The 19,585-nt window shown below is 43.9% G+C and overlaps 1 protein-coding gene across 1 annotated transcript in view; it reads right to left on the bottom strand.

The window, feature by feature from the left end:
• Nucleotides 1-221: 221 nt before the first annotated feature.
• The window catches only part of NDUFB10 (NADH:ubiquinone oxidoreductase subunit B10), a 42,381-nt gene continuing 23,017 nt past the window's right edge, over nucleotides 222-19,585 (bottom strand). Inside the window, exons 2-4 of the mRNA XM_085629374.1 lie at nucleotides 16,890-17,028; nucleotides 3,259-3,398; nucleotides 222-657 (exon numbers count right to left, since the gene is read on the bottom strand). Coding sequence (XP_085485500.1) covers nucleotides 554-657; nucleotides 3,259-3,398; nucleotides 16,890-17,028 — 383 coding nt within the window. The 3' untranslated portion in view covers nucleotides 222-553. The remainder of the gene's footprint in view (nucleotides 658-3,258; nucleotides 3,399-16,889; nucleotides 17,029-19,585) is intronic.

Genomic DNA, 19,585 nt, shown 5'->3' with positions numbered 1-19,585 from the left:
TGATGGTGACTGAGTGCACTGGTCCACTGAGTGCACGCAACGCTAGAAGCTTGAACCTTAATAGAAATATATGGTGGGTGGAATCTTCTGGCTTTCCAATCAGTAATGGATGTGCCCTTTAATGAACACCCACAATTAAATATAAATTATACAATAAACGACCCTGTACATGTCATTATGCTTGGGCCCACCCTTATTTTACAAAAAGACCACATTATATATTTTTGTTATAGATACTTTATTGTACAGCTGGGAAGAACCCATGTAGGCTGCTATGAGACACCAACCAGACATATCGGACTCAATAAACCTCATAGTGCCCATTACAAAGCGCCGGATTCACAGCTTTGGGTTCCAATATCTGGATCGTTCTGGAGCAATTTTCAAAATGGATTGCAGACATAAACCGCAGAAGGATGTTGAAGTCAAAAGACTATTTTCTCAAATGTCTGAGAACACTGCAATATCCACTGATTGATTTGGGGACCAAGGGGCACAGACACATTCCCACAATGTAGGTTGAGAGGTCGAAAGAGAGAAAAAAAAACTCTGGTTAGGATTCAGCAGCTTCCGCCTGCGCTTTTCTTTCGGCAATCATTCTATGTTTCTGTTTCATGAGGCACTTCCGGGCATTCCCATGCGCACCCAGGTCCGCATCTGCAAAACAAGAGCCACAGTTAACACCGACGCTCCATAGTCAGGAATGGGCTTCAACCTACAGGCCATATACATCTACATCTTGGTACTCAGCGTTCCTGGACAACCTGAGAACAAAATCTCTAGGTATCATTCATACAAGTTGTAAAGTGCAAAGTTATGCTACCAGGTTGGTGCTAAGCTTAAAAGCTAAAGAACACATTTCACAAGCTTTTTTGCTTCACTCGACTTGCTTCCGGCTAAGAAGCGCATTATTTTTAAATCATTGTGCCTTACTCGCAAAACGGTTATTCTTTTAGCTGGTCGGTTCTTAAAAAGTGTTTCACGTGGTGTTACATTTTATGATTACATCAAGATGGCAAATGTAAGATCATGTAGAATGTTATTCTCGGTCATGCTCATGGAATTCGGTCTCAGGCAGTTGTTCTGTCAAGGTCTTTATTAACTACAGTTAATGAGCTCTTCAATAAAACTTTCATATCTATAACAATTTTTGGATTTTCTTCACTGGTGATGAAGATGGGCATCAGAGATCTAGTGATCTGTCTCTGCTTGTGGTCCCACGGTTTCATCGCTCCTCACTCGGTGGTTGCGGTTTCTCTATCACTGTAGCACTAAGGTGGAAAAGACTACCTGTGCATCTTAGAACAGTGACTGACCGCCTTAGATTTAGCAAAGGTCTGAAGACCTGGCTGTCATGTCAATCATCGTAGGCACCGATCTTCGATTATCCTTTAACATCTTCGAGTTGTTTAAAGCAGTAGTCTTATTTGTTTCAATTGCCGAGATATCAGCAATTTGCTCTTTATAAACACCCCAAAACTGAAATAAGCAGAAAGTGCAGACCACTATCCAAGGGGCATTCAAGCATTAAAGGATTGCCAGGCTGCACATGAGAAGACCAGCATTTCCAAGGCTGCGGGATGCGGCGGCCGAGGTTATTGCCAGTCACAAGCATGGACGTATGTTTTTAAGCATTATCAAGCAGGTCCATGGCACACTGGGAAAGAGCTTGACCGGTCACTTCATGTTCATTACACTACAGGGGAACTAAGAAGAGAGGCAGCGAAGGGGGTTCTGTTTCAAATGAAAACAGCGTTTTGGGTTTTTCATACCAATGCATTGAGCACCCACCACCCTTCTAGAAAGAGAAGCATTCAGGCAAGACCAATGAAATCAAGTGCCTGCTCTGTAAAATAAAATAAAAACAAAGCATTCATGGAACAAACCTCCCCATCTGCATACATTATTAAAGGGTAATTCCCTACCCATGTAAAATTTCCCACGGTCTACCCCCACCCTAGATGTTTTATTTTGTTTTACACATCAGTTGAAGGGTGCTTTGCTAATCCTATTCTAGAAGACTTTGCCAAAATGTGTAGATTAGAGATGGTCACTGGTGGGTTGTTCACTTTCACTTAGAAAGGTCTCCGACTTAAAATAGAACTAGCTAGTGCCTCTTTCGGCGGGCTCTGTGGTTCCGAAGTGGGGGGTCGAAACAAACTGCTCAGGATCCCAATTTGGTGCAGAAATTAGACCCATCATTAATTCTCCTATCTTCCCAAAGGATACAAAACTATCAGGCTGCACCTAGCTTGCACTAAAGGTATGCAGGCGGGTTCTACACAGCACTGTTCTCCGAAACCATCATTGTTGAGCATGACAGTCATCCTCTTTTCCATTCTATGAAGAATTACTGTTGACACAGTGTGTACTGATTTTCTATGGAGTGGTTAAAAGACTGCAAGAGTTTATTATTTGACAGGAAGGGATTCTATAGAATGTATTCTTTAACACCAAATGGGTTACACTTTGTGCTTCTTCCCAATGAACGAATTGTTGAGATGATACTGGAAGCTGGTGAAAAAACAATACTCCCACCATAAAACAAGTTTTGTTATTCCATGCCCAGCAAAGGAATCAGAATAATCTCCTTTAACCCCACGCATGATAAATTAAATGAATAAACTAATGCACTGTAAATTTAAAGAAAGGGAAGCAAGTGGAACACCAACATTAATGGTCTCAATCACTCCCTCACTGGAGGTAGAAGAAATAATACAAAGAAACTGTTGGCTGAAGATACCTGTAAATCCCTCCCTCATCCTCAGAGCTTTGCGCATGGATCATCTTCTAACCAGTGTTTAATTTGTAAATGAAAGAGTGCCAGAGCCCAAAACTCCTACTCAGAATTCTGTGACTGGTGCAATGAGACAGTGGCCTCTTTAATTCACTACCAATCACTCCTTTACACAACTTTAACGGACTCTTGTATGTTCCTTCTTTCTCCGTTTGAGATGGGTTTTCCATTTTGTCTTCCTCGGTCTTTCCGATTTGCGTGTTTTTCCCTCTTTTGTCCTCGGGGAATATCTGATGCAGAAAAATAAGCGCCAGTCCCCAAAAATAAGTGTTGGCCTTTTTCTTTTAAACTTAACACAGTGAAACGTAATGCCCGTTGAACCTGGCCCAGGTGGATCATTAATTAATTTGATAAAGTACACATTTTTTATATTCCATCATGAATAAGCAAAAAATGCTGTAAAAATTATACTTGCTTTAAAAACACATTTAAGCCCAGTCAGACACTTTGGAATTACTCACATCTTGACCGAAAGCCCTTCGCAACCTCGTCAAACTGTTGCACTTCCTTGGCACAGTTCTGGATGTGGCTGTTCCCTTCCCGCTGATAGCAGGCTTGCATCCGCTGCTGGACGATCTGCACTATCGCCTGGTCAACTTTACTACGGGAAAGAAAGAGAACACAAGTAGTTTGGATATATTTATGTTTAGTGCACAAATCTGTCGCACACAAATGTATTTATCGCGGCTATTCTATGAAGCCAGTCACAAGAGATGTACAAGGGCATCTCGCTGTAAGAGGGCAGCGTTGAAACTGTGGATGGAACTTGACAAGGCATACAGAAGAAAGAAGAGTAGAAATGCCCTGGAATGAAAGAAGATATTGTTTGGAGAAAGCCATGACACACAGTGACAGGTGTGTCATGGCAACTACCCAACAAAAAAATAATCAACATCTTTTACGCTTTTTACCATGCCTTAAATTTTACAATCTCCTTTTTTCGCATTCCACTGTGTTATGATGATACATGCACAGGCGCGAGAGTGGACAGGACAGTTTTCCTTACAACAGACTTGTTTGAATAGGTACCTAGGCATTAATATTTGTAAATATTGAAATGCTTACATATTAGCAAATGTGTTTTTTTTAATTTGACATTTTCGTGAAAAATTAATGCTGTTGAATAACAATTTTAATAATGGCTCCAATGAGGTAAGAATACATTTACAAGAACGTAGCTGAAACGCTCTTAAAATGATGTTCAGAAGTGTGTTTGTTAACTTATTTTAGTTAAGACACATTTTGAAAAACTCTCAATTTTATTTAATAATGATGCAGTCAGTTGCTTAATCCGGTCTCTTTCCCCCTCTCAACCCAGTCCTGTGTGTATTTGTCCTTCCACGGCTCTGCAGAGTGAACACTAAATTATATCACAGTAGTCTGCATGTATTGTGAATGAACTTTGTAGTGTTTCTAATGTTGCTAGTGTTCATGGTCTTTCCACTGTAGTTCAACTGCTAGGCATAGAACCTTTCCACTAGTGTATGGTCTATTGTTTAGAAACGGTGCACATCAATTGAGTTTCCTACAACAACACAACGCCGAAGATTTTTGAAGCTTTCTTAGAAATGGGAGAGTGTTATAGGCCTTAGGATGACAATTCATACTCCGGTTTACTTAATATTGCTTACTTTAGTCATGCCATGATGAAACTGCGCATCGCTCTCATTTTCTATGCAGAATTGTGTACAAACCGCCCTTCATTTTGGGGGTGAGCCAGAAGACTTTCCTGTTCCTGTAGTAATTCTGCACAATCTCTTATGATCTCGCTTTTCATTTGGAGAATAAGATAAATCTGATTTACGACTATCTACTTCTGAGCCTTTAGGCATTTATTATTTACTCTAAACCACTTGGTTTCTGAGATTTTTGTAATAAAAGCCTTTAACTTTTCCCTGATCTAGAACTCATTTACTGAGTGGTTCTTGTTACTTATTCGCTACTCTGCTTAACTAACTGTTGGGTCTCCTGATGGGGAGGGTGCCTTTTAATGCAAGATAAAACCCAGACCGGTATCGCCGGAGGTTAATTTTGGGAGTTTTGAATTTTGAGGTGTCCTAAAAGTGGGGTTCGGGGTTTTGCTTCCACACTATGCAACACTACCTCTGGTGAGCTTCATGAGGAGTAAAATGCGTCCTAGAATTTTACCTTGAAGCAGAATTTTAGGAAATTAGGTACTATGAGAAGAACTACAATGAATATAATGCACCGGGACCCAATAATTTGGACTACTGAAAACTTCAATTGTAGATAAACAGTGGTACATACAACTAAAGGTCCACAATGGAATAGAAGCACAGAATCGAAGGGCAATCAAAGTCAAGTTGCACAACTGAGCGACATTGCGATACAAGTTCCTGGTACTAAACCATAAACTTTGTTTCCTTGCAATTAAACGTAGGATCTGGGATTCTGGGTGAAGCATGTGTGAAAGAGGAAACATGGGTTACAGGCACTGCTTACACAAATCAAGCTAGAACCTGTTGCACGCATGCAGTGAAAAGTCTAGTAAAGACATGATGGGATCCTCTTTTGAAATCAAACAGATCAGCAGAGTGAGCATGGTAAGAGGGAAGGTTTATGCTCCTATTCATACCAGGAAATTATTTTCGGATTGGAAACTCTCTGAAAATGAGATACAAGGGGATTTTTATATGGACAAATGAAGTTAGGGCCTCTCAACAACCCAAATCCTCCTCATCACTCAGTACTTTTAAGAAAACAATATGTTAAAGCGTTAATATAGACCCCCCCCCCCAAAATATATATATATATTTTATAAATATTTTTTATAATACATTTTTAAAAACACAAAAAATAAACCATAACAATCTGATTTAGAATCCAACACCTTCCCTACTGTCCGCACATACTGGAGTTGGAATAGTAAATTATACTATTCCAACATCCAGCGCCCCCCCTCCACAAGTCTTTGTTATGACTTGCGGGGTAATGGTATGCGGAATTACAACGCTGTTGTTGCAACAACCGCGTTGTAATTCCCTGCGGAGAAAAAGACAGCGTGATAACGAGGTATATTCATATAGAAGTATATCGTCCTCATTCAGGGAAATCTTTTCTTCCGAAGTACCTCCTGTAGCGATGCGAAACCCGTGTATCTCAGGATGCTGTAGAACAGCACAAACCAAAGTCTCTATGGTAAGAGCAAATAGCAATGGGGACAGAGGGTAACCCTGTCTGGTACCTCGTCGGATGGGAAAGTCTTCGGAATTCATGCAGTTTACCTTATCCCTAGCATCTTTATACAGGAGTACCACCCATTTCCGAAAGTTGGGGCCTATACCAAATTTAAGCAGGGTGGCCTCAAGGAACGCCCAGTGGAACGCGTCGAACGCCTTTTGTGCGTCTAATGACAGGAGTAGGTGGGGGGGGTGGCGCGGTGGGTGGCGCGGTGGGTGGCGTGCTCCTTGACCTCCATTATCCAATTGTGGTTCCTGCGCAAATTCAGTCTTGTCGCCTGGCCGGGCAAGAATCCCGACTGGTCCTGGTGAACTAAGGTCGTTATTACTTGACGGGGTCTCATGGCGAGGATAGTTGCCAGTATCTTCACCTCCGTATTGAGTAGGGATATCGGGTGATAGGATTCACACTTGTTTTAGGGCTTCCCTTGTTTATGGATAGGGACGATTGTGGCCATACGTAGATCTTAAGGGAGGACACCCTCCTGGCATGCGTCTTGAAAGATTTAAGAGGTGGGGACTAAAGAGATCTGCACATTTCTTATATTGTTCCGTCGGTAAGCCATTTGGTCCTGGGGTCTTACCGGTAAGTAGTTGGGCTATGGCCAATTTAAGTTCTTCGATCATAATGTCAGAATCTGACCCCTCCCTATCTGCATCGTCCAATAATGGAGTATGTAACTCCATTAAGTAATCTATGATGGCAGGAGTCGGGCACAGGGGGCGGGCATCGTAGAAGTTTGCGTAGTAGGACATGAAGGTCCGCACTATCTGCTCGGCAGTCGTCTGTGATATCCCTTGTGTATCTATAATGCTCACCACCCATCAAGCCTCTACTTCCTAACGGTTAAGCCATGCCAGGAGTTTCCCTGATTTATCCTCTACATCAGAGTTTATGTAAGGTTGCCTGGGCCTGCGCCTTGGCCGTCTGGGTAGCCAGAGTCTTGTAGTGATGTTGTATGTCTGTAAGTTGCCGGAGTATCTGGGTGTCTGTCTGTGAGATATTCCATCTCTCAAGGGTAAGGATCTGGGTTTCTAAGTCAGTTAACTCTTCCTGATCTTTTTTCCACTCCCACGCTATTCGGTTATGTGCCCTGCTGCGCAGGACCGTTTTATATGTTTCCCAGAGTACTACCCCTGATTGCACGGATCCTAAGTTTTCGTCAAAGAAAATTTTTGTGTCCGCTCTAATGCCCTTTAGCACTGTCAAGTTCTGTAAATCCCATGCAGACAGTCTCCAGCACATATGTCCCGCTCGATCCCGGTCTCCCACCCTTAAATATAGAGGGGAGTGATCTGACAGACTCCTGGCCATGTATTCTGCCTCGTGTATAGACTAGATTTCCCCCCTCGGGAGGATGACATAGTCCAATCTCGAGTAGACCCGATGTGCGCCAGAGTAATATGAGTATTGTCGTGTCCCTGGATGCAGGTGTCTCCAGACATCTACAAGACCCAATGTCTCGGCAAGACGTGCCAGTTGTGTGGTGGAGTGCGTCTGCCTATGATCCCCTGCGCGGTCGATGGGTGCATGCATCACTTCATTGAAGTTCCCCCGATTATATGTATTGAGTTCAACGTCTCCAATAGTATTTCTGTCACTTTATTTAATGTTCTAGATTGTAATTGTGGAGGGGCATAAACTGAAAGGATAGTAACATTTCTCCTTACCCATTTCCCCGTCACCTGAACAAATGTGCCCTGGGGGTCTAGCCACTTGCGCGCCACACAGAAAGGAGGCGACTTCTTAATCAGGATTGCTACCCCTCTAGAGCCGGAGTTATACCCCGCATGTGCCAAGACGTTATGCCCCCTCGCTATGAATCCACATTTTGTACCTTTAAGGTGGGTTTCCTGCAGCATCACTACGTCCGGGTGAGTACGCTTTATTAAGGACAACACCAGCCCTCTTTTGATTTTATCCCCAAGGCCATTAACATTCCAGGTCAGGGCAGTTCACTCTCAGAACTCACCATGGTTGGTTATTTTACATTTGTGTCGTACGTGTGTGTATAGGATACAACAAAGCCCAGGCTTGAGGACGTACTTAGTTACGTTTGTCCTGCAGACCTCACGACTGAACCATGACTGAAACTGGACCGTAAACAACAGCAACTTCTCATGTGATTTAGACCCAGCCCCGTCCCCCTCCCCCCCCCCTTAATTTCCGCACTGTACCCAGAGTAATACTTCCGGAGATGTAATTAAGGGCAGTAGAGGTCTGTCGCCCACCCCAACCCAAAACTTAAGTTACAAGTCCAAACTCTTGCAGCGCATTGAACAACCAAAGAAAACAAAGGGAAGAAAAAACAGTGGGGGGGAAAAGGAGGAGCAAAAGCTATCAAAGTCTTAGGCCTCTTCTGGCCCGTCACCTGCTCTTGATTGTGACGCTTCACTCACTGTGCATGTCTAGATGGTGTTGTGGCAGTTATCGAGTCCGGCCTTCTCGATCTGGTTCAATGGCAAGTCTCTGAGGCCCTTAGTCAGGAGTTCGAGTCGGGAGCTTCTCCCTGTGTTTCAGGTTTCTCTGTCTCTATGTCTTGTTCCATTTCTACTATTTCAGTGACCAGGGGTGTTGCAGTGTGTCGTCTTCTTCCTCCGGACGTGCTCTCTCTGGTATCTGTCTCCATGTAGGGTTCCCATCGTCCAAGGACAGGAGTGTTACGTGAGTTCTCAGCCCGGTGTAGGTCTAGCGACCGCATACTTCTCCTCTGTAGGCGGCCACTTCCTCTCGTGACATACCGTATTGCCCCCTGTAGATGTGACCTACGGTGGCCCTGGGATCTCTGTGTTTTCTTTAAGCCGATTGCTGTGGGATCTTTCTCCTTTTGCATCTGATTAGCTTGTGGCGAGTCTTCCGTCTTCCTCAGAACAGGACGCTCTATCCATTGCCCTGCTTCCTCAGATGTCTGGAAGAAGTGACTCCTTCCCATAAAAAGTACCTTCAATTTCGCAGGAAACAGGAGCCTGTACTGGATTTTGTGCTCTCTAAGTTTTGCCCTCACAGAATCATAGGTGCGCCATTGTCTTTGAACTTCCCTACTGTAGTCTGGGAAAATCATTATGCGGGCTTTTTCATGTCTGATGTGGCCAAGTGTTCCGGCCTCCCTTAGGATTACGTCTCTATCGAGGAAGTTCGAAAAGCGCACTATAATAGGTCTCGGTTGCGCACCGGGAGGGTGCCTGACCGTCAGCGCTCTTTCTATCACAAAGCGGGGGGGAAATCGCCAAGGGGTAAGAGCCGATCGTCCTTTCTCACAGGCTAGCCCTTCCCCAGCTGCACTCAGCCAAGTCCATCCCGGTTATCCCTTGGGGGGGGGGGGGGGGGGGGGGGGGGTTGGGTCAAGTCCTTGGGCATAACAATTGCGTGGCTCGTGAACATGCGTCCACGAAGGGTCAGGCGCGGGTTTAGGGGGTCCGGAGCTGACCTGTTGTCCGCCTCCGTCTCAATTACCACAGGCCAATGTAGAGTCCACTGCCATACCAGTATAGCCACCAAGGGAGCCCACTGCAGTGTGGCTGTTCCTCGTGTATGTAGACTTTGACTGGCCCATACACAGCCCAGAAGCAATGCTACTCCCTTCAGTTTCCCTTCCAGGATGGGTCTGCTATTGCCCAGATATAATCACGTAGACTTGAAGAGCAGACAAAAAAAGGGGGGGCGCACCCCCGCTCAGAGCAGTCTCCGCAGCTATTGATAGTGTCTATGCTCCCCAGGTTACAGCGGTAATTAAGTGGCGTGAGAAGCGCCCCCCCCTCATGCTCTCAGCCGCCCGGCGCGTTATCTCGCAGTATCCCTCGTTATTGGTCTCAGCACCCCTCAAACATCTGGGTCCTTCAGAGGTATGGCCGTGTCGTCAGTCTAGACCTCAGGGTGCAGTGAAGCACCGAGGGCGGGGCGCGAAGTCACAGCCAGGCCCGACTGAGTCTGATCGCGTCCCCAGGAGTTCATGTGCAGGCAGCCTCGCCGGAATCACAACAGCCAGAGATATTCTCAGGGATCCGACCAAAAAGAATCTGGTCCAGGGAGCTCCCCCTTCCCGTTGTCCTCACTGTCCGGCAGCCGGCCCACCCATCGCGGCGTCTCCCACCGCACCGACTCACCCCCGGGAGCCTGTCAGTAGATCAGCAGTCACGGAGTCAGGCGGGGTGGCGAGGGAGGTGCCAGCCGCTGCAATCCGGTGAGTGAAGACTCCCTCCCCAAGGGTCGCTGAAGCTTTACCGGGTCAGGCGCGCTCCTTCAATCCCGCCGGGATGCCATCTTGGGCGAGTCTCGGCGGGTCTCCTCAGCAGGGAAAGCAGCTCTGCCCCGGTGTGCGAGGGTTTCAATCATCTCAAGTCACGGCGCCTAGAGGTTCATAGCGCTCCTGCTATCGTGACAATTCAAATCCGGGCCTCTAGACTGCCGGATAATGATCGGATTTTAAGCTTTTCAGCCAGAACTCGGCGAAAACACGTCTCAAGCGGCCATGTTGCTGGCTATCCTGATTACGGCTTCGGGATTTGTATACATCACTTTGATTGCCCGTATGAAATCTTTACCCAAATTTTTCCAGCTTAAAACTGACCAAAGGAACCGCCAGGAGACCCTGTTGAACGCCTTTTCGGCGTCCAAGCGGAGAACTCCCAGCGGTGACCTTGTGGCTTGAGCCCAATCAAGAAGGGCAATCACTCGACGGACATGATCAGTTGTGTCCCTTCCTGGAATAAAACCATGTTGATATTGGGAGACCAAGGGGGTTATAATTTTACCTAGCCTTGTTGCCAGTAATTTTGAATAAATTTTACTATCACTATTAATAAGCGTTATGAAATATTTGAGAAACACATGGGCACTTCCAGCTACCAAATGTAGCTTGACCCAAATAGAGTGCGCGCGGCTGGAAGAAAGACTGGGCACAAATGCATATCATTAAGTATCGAAAAGACAGGTAAGAGCAGTTCCTCTAAATGGCCAATTTGGAAAAAATAGTAGTGATTACTCTGATCTGAGAAGGGAAAGTTCAAATTCAGATCTTGTTGCCCTCACACACCTGTTAGGGTGTCATGCTTCATCATTGGGCGTGCTCCTCGTTGGACCGGCGCTGCAATGTCCGACGGGCCTGGTGGCATCTTTATCGGAGATCTTTTGATCTGAGTACGCCGTTTTGTGTGAAGACCATGTGAATGATTGTGGAGGGTAATAGCTCCTAAGAATGTGGGGATTCAAAAAAGATTAAAATAGGCCCTGGCCCCTGGGTAGTTTTAATAAGGTTAGGTAGGGCTGGGACTAGGTAAAACCAGGGAGGCTACTTAGGTGATTCAAGGTATCAGGGTAGCCTATAGTTGACAGGGGTCAACATGTTTCGTGTCACAGATGCTCAAGTTCGAGCGACACTTCTTCAGGACCGTGGGACCAATAATAAGTACGTATACCTCAGTTTCTTATAACGGGGTATTGGAGGTCAACCACATAAAAGCTGGACCTACGTATGGTACAGAATAAATGGCTCCGCCTAAACAGAGGGAGACAAAAAATATATAGAGGACAAGCATAAGCCACCCATTCGTAGCTTAATCAAAAGTAAAGGGTCCAAACGTCATATTGAGGTTTCAATTATCTCCTTCAAAGGACCATCATTTCTACTCAAAATAACGAACTCGTTAGAGAGAGGACAATAAAAGAAGTTATAACTAGTACATATAAAACACAACTAAGTGATCTCAAGCAGTGATACAAAACTCAATTCTCCTTAAAATTACCAATAGAATGGAACAACCAATATTCGGAATACAAATCTTACCTCAGAATGAGGGGTTCAGAGCTTCATAGGTAAAGGAGTAGCAACCGGACCACTGGAACGGTCCCACTGTGGCAAAGATATAAGCATCGCAAAATATCATGCTATACAACATGTGAGTGAAATACTCTATCTCTATCAAGAGCGTGAGATGTGTTTGCTCAAGGTGGTTGATAAGCTACTTTGTGCCAATCGGCTCACTCCTCATAAAGGGCTGTCATGTGAAGTGCTGTGGGCTAAGTCGTCTAGTACACTGTGATAGCGGTTGGTGTCCAGAAATGGCGGTGATAAGCATGGAAATCCATGGCTGTGAAATAACACGATATGACAAGGACTGCCGTGGTGGAATGGCAAATACTCGTACAGGTTTTTTAAAAATATATATACTCCAGATCGTGACTAAATCTGATCTCTATCGAATAATCCTAACACGATGTGCGAGGTTGATAGGAGGTGTGTTTAATGTTGTGGTGGGCCTCCGTCTATACGTGCATAATAATATACTAATTCGTGAGTAGTTGCTCCTTAAGGGTAGCGTGTTACGGCCAAACCGACCCCTAAGTCGAGTTCGTGGTGCTCGTATCACCCACGGCTAGAGTTCCGGTAAGGACTCGGTGGCCAAACCGACTTATACGTCGAGTGCATGGTGCTCGTATCACCTACAGCTAGAGTTCCGGTAGGGACTCAGTGGCGAACATATTGCAAGCAGTTAGCGTAGTCAAACACTTACCCAAACGCTGGCGGGGGGCAGGCCAAAACAGGACGTGTCTGCTCCTCACCTGAATATTACCGGTGTTGGATTCACTTCCTGTATTAAACCTAAAGTCGATGGCGTCATCTCGCGAGATTGCGGAGGGCGCCATTTTGTCACAGGAGGGTTGCCTGACCTTGGATATCGAACCCTATAACGAGCTAGTTGATGTGGTACACAGGAGATACATACGTTGAAAGGCAACGTTATGTCTTGGTAGACTATTAAGAAGGAAACGATAGATGCACACGGATCTGGATATTGAGACTGGTATATTTTAAACCTAATAGGAATATGGGTTACTGGATGTTATTGGTAACTGTATAGTCAACAGTAAACCCGCATAGAACCCAGATGGTGCTATCCCTTACAGAGGTTGCAGGGTGTATAATCAGGAAATGTTACATAACTGTCCAGGGCGGGAATGTAAATCAGTGTAAAACATAATTTATGTGTAAATAACACAAGGTGTAATTTTGTGATGACAATCAGGGCGTATGAACATGTTGGTGTATATGTTAGTTCTATGTACATATAGAGACATGGGTAGTGTGGTACCATTGGAGTCCATGCACCACAGTCTTGTTAGTGGAGGTGTGGTGCTGACAAAACCCTGTATAGTAGAAGTATTGTCACATAAGTTCTGTCCATGGAATTTCGTCGTTAAGACCCCTTTCCTGTGTCGATAAGCGAAAAATCCATCTCTGTTCAGTTTCAAAAAGTTTTTCCTGAGACCATGAGGGGTTACTTTCAATCACGGTCCAGTGTAGATCATTGTGTCCGTGCGGATGAGTGAGGTAGTGTGTACTCAATTTTGTCGTGGATCTTCCACACCGTATGTTGCTGCGGTGTTCCATAATTCTTGTCTTTACTGGGCGTGTTGTCATGCCGACGTATCTTAGTTTATTTAATTCTAGTGAGACGTGTGACAGATTCTTTATATGGGTGAATTCTCTGGACCCATACTTAAAGTTCACTCGTTCTGTTTCATCCACAGAGATCCACTTCCTAGACCTGACCATACAGGAAGTCAATCCAACACCGGTAATATTCAGGTGAGGAGCAGACACGTCCTGTTTTGGCCTGCCCCCCGCCAGCGTTTGGGTAAGTGTTTGACTACGCTAACTGCTTGCAATATGTTCGCCACTGAGTCCCTACCGGAACTCTAGCTGTAGGTGATACGAGCACCATGCACTCGACGTATAAGTCGGTTTGGCCACCGAGTCCTTACCGGAACTCTAGCCGTGGGTGATACGAGCACCACGAACTCGACTTAGGGGTCGGTTTGGCCGTAACACGCTACCCTTAAGGAGCAACTACTCACGAATTAGTATATTATTATGCACGTATAGACGGAGGCCCACCACAACATTAAACACACCTCCTATCAACCTCGCACATCGTGTTAGGATTATTCGATAGAGATCAGATTTAGTCACGATCTGGAGTATATATATTTTTAAAAAACCTGTACGAGTATTTGCCATTCCACCACGGCAGTCCTTGTCATATCGTGTTATTTCACAGCCATGGATTTCCATGCTTATCACCGCCATTTCTGGACACCAACCGCTATCACAGTGTACTAGACGACTTAGCCCACAGCACTTCACATGACAGCCCTTTATGAGGAGTGAGCCGATTGGCACAAAGTAGCTTATCAACCACCTTGAGCAAACACATCTCACGCTCTTGATAGAGATAGAGTATTTCACTCACATGTTGTATAGCATGATATTTTGCGATGCTTATATCTTTGCCACAGTGGGACCGTTCCAGTGGTCCGGTTGCTACTCCTTTACCTATGAAGCTCTGAACCCCTCATTCTGAGGTAAGATTTGTATTCCGAATATTGGTTGTTCCATTCTATTGGTAATTTTAAGGAGAATTGAGTTTTGTATCACTGCTTGAGATCACTTAGTTGTGTTTTATATGTACTAGTTATAACTTCTTTTATTGTCCTCTCTCTAACGAGTTCGTTATTTTGAGTAGAAATGATGGTCCTTTGAAGGAGATAATTGAAACCTCAATATGACGTTTGGACCCTTTACTTTTGATTAAGCTACGAATGGGTGGCTTATGCTTGTCCTCTATATATTTTTTGTCTCCCTCTGTTTAGGCGGAGCCATTTATTCTGTACCATACGTAGGTCCAGCTTTTATGTGGTTGACCTCCAATACCCCGTTATAAGAAACTGAGGTATACGTACTTATTATTGGTCCCACGGTCCTGAAGAAGTGTCGCTCGAACTTGAGCATCTGTGACACGAAACATGTTGACCCCTGTCAACTATAGGCTACCCTGATACCTTGAATCACCTAAGTAGCCTCCCTGGTTTTACCTAGTCCCAGCCCTACCTAACCTTATTAAAACTACCGAGGGGCCAGGGCCTATTTTAATCTTTTTTGAATCCCCACATTCTTAGGAGCTATTACCCTCCACAATCATTCACATGGTCTTCACACAAAACGGCGTACTCAGATCAAAAGATCTCCGATAAAGATGCCACCAGGCCCGTCGGACATTGCAGCGCCGGTCCGACGAGGAGCACGCCCAATGATGAAGCATGACACCCTAACAGGTGTGTGAGGGCAACAAGATCTGAATTTGAACTTTCCCTTCTCAGATCAGAGTAATCACTACTATTTTTTCCAAATTGGCCATTTAGAGGAACTGCTCTTACCTGTCTTTTCCTACGTAGACCCCTGGGAGCATTAGAACAGGACCTCTTTAAATAACCAGCTCTCGTGTCCCCCCTTCCTGATTACATGCTTATCATTAAGTATCCACTTTGCATTTCTCGGGCCCACTCGATCACTCAGACATCGAAAAGGAACGATGGACTCATTTTCAAGCCACACATGCCACTCTATTCTACAACTGATCTCCATAGGGCAGCCAATGATGCCACAGAACACAGTTCTCCCAAGCCATACTTTCACCTCCCACAAACCTCCAAGCTGCAAAAGCAACACTGCCATAATAGGAACAAAACTGCTTTTGATCGGCTGCCGCAGGGTAAGTATACACCATTTAAGTCTGGCCCACAGAGGAAGTCACACTGGAATAAATGGTAAATATTCGAAAGAAAAAAATGATGACTTCTCCACATTCTAACCAGGCCCAAATAGAAGTGAATGAGACTTGGGTTATGTCACCACAATATGTTACCAATATGCCCATCCACTAGCATGGGCAGATGAGAATTGCCATTGGCCAGCAGCAGATTGCAGGTTTCGACTAACTTTGAAAAGATCACTGCCAACCATCCACTATAAACACAATCATCACACTGAAGGTTTGATTACCCGCACAATCTTTGTTGTATTGGTTTGCGGAACAGACACTGCGTGTATTCACTGGTACGCCTCTAAAGAAATATAACCAGTCTTCAGAAGTACAAAGATTCATTTTATTTTTGAAAAACTGAATTAGGAAGACATGCTAACTTCAGTTCACAGCTGCAAACTAACAAATTATGCGGATGCCACACTGTGCATAGTGGAATGCAACTCAATAGGATAAATAGGATAAATATGGAAAAGATTATTTAAATCCCAGGTAACAGAGTTCCCTCAGCTTTCCATCTTCTGAGGTTTATAAAATAGGGGCCAGAGTCGGATAAAAACATCTGTCATCCGTGCATATCAATAAGAATCACCACTGAATGAATATGCACTCTAGAAATGCACTCGATAGGTTATGTAATGCACATGTTTAGCATTTTACTGGCAATAGTGCAGTTTTCAAAACCTGGCTATATTAACTTGAATAATACCTAGCCAAGTCTTTCTACAGAGCTGAGCTTGCACCAACTACAAGAAAAACGCACTGACAATCGAGAGCGGTTCCATGCTTCTTGCAAAGAAGTACATAAGCCTTTTATTAATGAATGATGCTCAACCACCACCGGCTAATGGAACAAAATACAACTGTAGGAAATGGATTCTGCCTAATTCTATTTCTTGGCAGTGAAATAAAATATATGCCTAATGCGCACTGAAAGAAGGAAGAATGCATTTAACTAATCAACGAAAATAAAATGTTAATAAAATATAAAAGCATTATACAATGCATATTCAAAGTACACACAAGGTCTGTATGGGGCCAAACACTAGCTTTTATTGAGAAGTGTAATTGAGGGAGATTCTTTGGTTTGTGATTTTCTCATTGCAACAAGTACGATGAAAACCTGACTTTCTATGTTCTGCTGTGATTATGACATTTGTCTGTGTTTTCGGATCTTTGCTTAGGAAGTAGGCACATGACTTTCATCTTTCTTTTAGACCCTTACCCAATATACTCAATACCCCAGGTACCTTTAAAAAAGAAAGTGGTAAAAAATAATACAATTTACATACTGGTCTCGTCTCCATTGCATCTCTGCTTCGAAATGGCATAGGTAATCTTTCTCCTCACACTCAGTCAGATCTGGGACGCGGCGGTACTGGCGGTGATAATAGTAATACCTGTTCTTTTCACGCTGGCGGTCAATCAAATCTGCAAAGAGGAATTAGAAAATACAATATTATGCAAAGTATGCAAAGATAATTAACACCCAATGTTAAAAACTGGCAACAAACAAATGTGATTATTAATCAGTCATCATATAAAACAAAAAATAGAGTACTAAAAACTCCATGCTAGTGTCCTGGAAGAAACACTAGAATGAGTAAACTTATCACTATTACTTATCTAGAATATTTACCGAAATTTCAGAAAATGAAAGTATACATTTGATTTAAATAAACTTGAAGACTTGTACCCCCACTTAGCTCTTTAATGTTTTCACTCAACCTTGGTGAGATTTAAAAAGCACTTAGTTCAAGGGCTGTGCCTGAGAATCTCTATTTCTTAAGGCAACGTGCCCTGTGACAAGAAAAGTACGAGTCGACTGTGTGAGTGAACCAAAATGTTGACCCCCCAGGATTGCAAATTACCCAGCTCATAATACAGCGGAACCTTTTCAGATGCTTTAACTATTACCATGGGATCTAGCGGTTCTAAACTTCCGGAACCAAAACTGTCAAAGATTTGGAAACGCCTAAATTCAATCATTTTCAGGATCGGCCAGAGTAATATGGTACTCTTCCAGAGACACCACATGTTATCTTTTGAAAACAGCTCAATATCCCTTTTTGCAGCAGTATCTGGATAGCACATCCTCCCTTCAGATATTCGGGTCATTCTACTGGGCAATGCACTTGCTATCAATCTAAGAAATGCTTGAGCAATTGGTAAAGTCATTCATCTAAGTCACAGACTAAGAGCTGATTGAGAAATCCCATACCACCCAACCAAAGATGATTCGAAAACAATATCCATAATAATAATAGGCGCTCATACCCCAGTCTGCAATGGAAACGTAGGACTCCTGGTCAGCCAATAACTAACTAGGAGTCTAAAGTAACAACCGCATGTACGTTTTGCAAATGTCTGAAATGACAAGAAATTCTCCACTCCCATAGCTCCCTCACTAGCTATCCTGGTCAGTCCAAGGTTTGACTTCCCATGAATGCCAACAGAAAATCAATGTGATGAACCATCTCTGCATCCACAACCTCTTACTTGTAATGCAACTGTTGCCCTTATGGGTTCTGTGTACGCATGTAGGAAACAAACACTATGGCAAAGCAAAAACAAGCAATGGCAAATCCTACAGGTCTAGTGTTGGCTGCCAGCCCTTTTGCACAGTCTGTGCTCGTTTTGTCATGGTTCTAATAAATCTTTTTTAGGTCTCGCTGAGTCAGCACGCATGCGTTGCTCGGAGAGACATTTAGCAGATGAGTTTTCAAATTGCTGCTGGCTGGCCTAGCGCTTGCGTTTACGCGAGGGTGCACGCGCGCAGCCGGCCGCCAGCAGTCTTTCACGGGTCATTAGAACCGTGATGACTTTCACTATCGCAAAAGTAAAGAAATTGAAAAAACATCTATTGCTTTACTTTTGCTATAATCGCGGCACCCGCGCTTTACTTTTAATGTTCAATGTAAAGCGCCGGTACCGCGATGCTTGTTTTCTCGCGCGTGCGGCCAATGCTTGTTATTTAATGGGTATTTGCTACAAACATGTATCCCAAAATAATGCTCTGATTTACTTGTGGAAATGTATGTAACACATTAAATTAAGCTCCTCAGTAAACAGTAGATTCAACAATGTATAGATTTTAACAAATGCTGTTATTTTAACATACTAGCTATTCTTTGCTCCATTCACTTGTACCCGCAGACTTCAAAAGATCCACATACATATTGTGTAGGAGGTTTTAATGGGATTGGCAGATTCATCATTATTTCATTCATGCTAACAGTGTTCTTTTGCATTTTTATTGTACCAGAACAGGCATAGACAAATTCACAAAAGGGATGTGTGCAAACTATGCTTTGTGTGCACAATGGGAATTGTGCACAGATTTTTGCCATGTGAATAATGGGCCTATCTTGATGTGCCTTGCTTTGCCGATGGCTCAAATGTAGGTATGTCCCTTATACACAAATGCTTTCAGCTCTGCCCTGAATACTGCAGGGTAAGGAATAATGCAGAGGGCGCACCATGTCATAGTGCTTGTATTCTACCTAGTGCTTAGTCAAGAATTTTTCTACAGAATTTCATTTACACTGGGCTGGTAAGGCAATGGTTGGGAGATGCACTCCCCGACCCACTTGGATAGAGGCCTGGGGCAGGTGTATATCACTGAATATACTGAAGAAGCACACATAACAGCAACTGCTGGTAAAGGCTCTAAAGAAAGGACATAGCTAACACACTAGTAAAATGCATGCTCATCTATCTGGATAATCTAAGTACTATTGTGCTCTACTGTTAACTTAATGCTTGTAGTTCCAGGCAGCGTGCAGGAGGTTTGGTTGAATTGGTGTTATCTGGGATCATCATTAGCTTTAAAGCTGTAAATAATGGCATCCAGTTCACGGAGATCGAGAGTACAGATACAAATTATGTCAACTTTGCTTGTATAACCATATCTAAGGAGAAGGAAAGTTACTTACGGTCTTTTAAACAAGTCTCCAAATAACCAACATGAAATTAAACTTTTCCGCAA

This window comes from Triturus cristatus, chromosome 10 (genome assembly GCF_964204655.1).
Source record: "Triturus cristatus chromosome 10, aTriCri1.1, whole genome shotgun sequence".
Classification (NCBI taxonomy): domain Eukaryota; kingdom Metazoa; phylum Chordata; class Amphibia; order Caudata; family Salamandridae; genus Triturus; species Triturus cristatus.
This window is presented reverse-complemented; position numbering and strand designations above follow the sequence as displayed.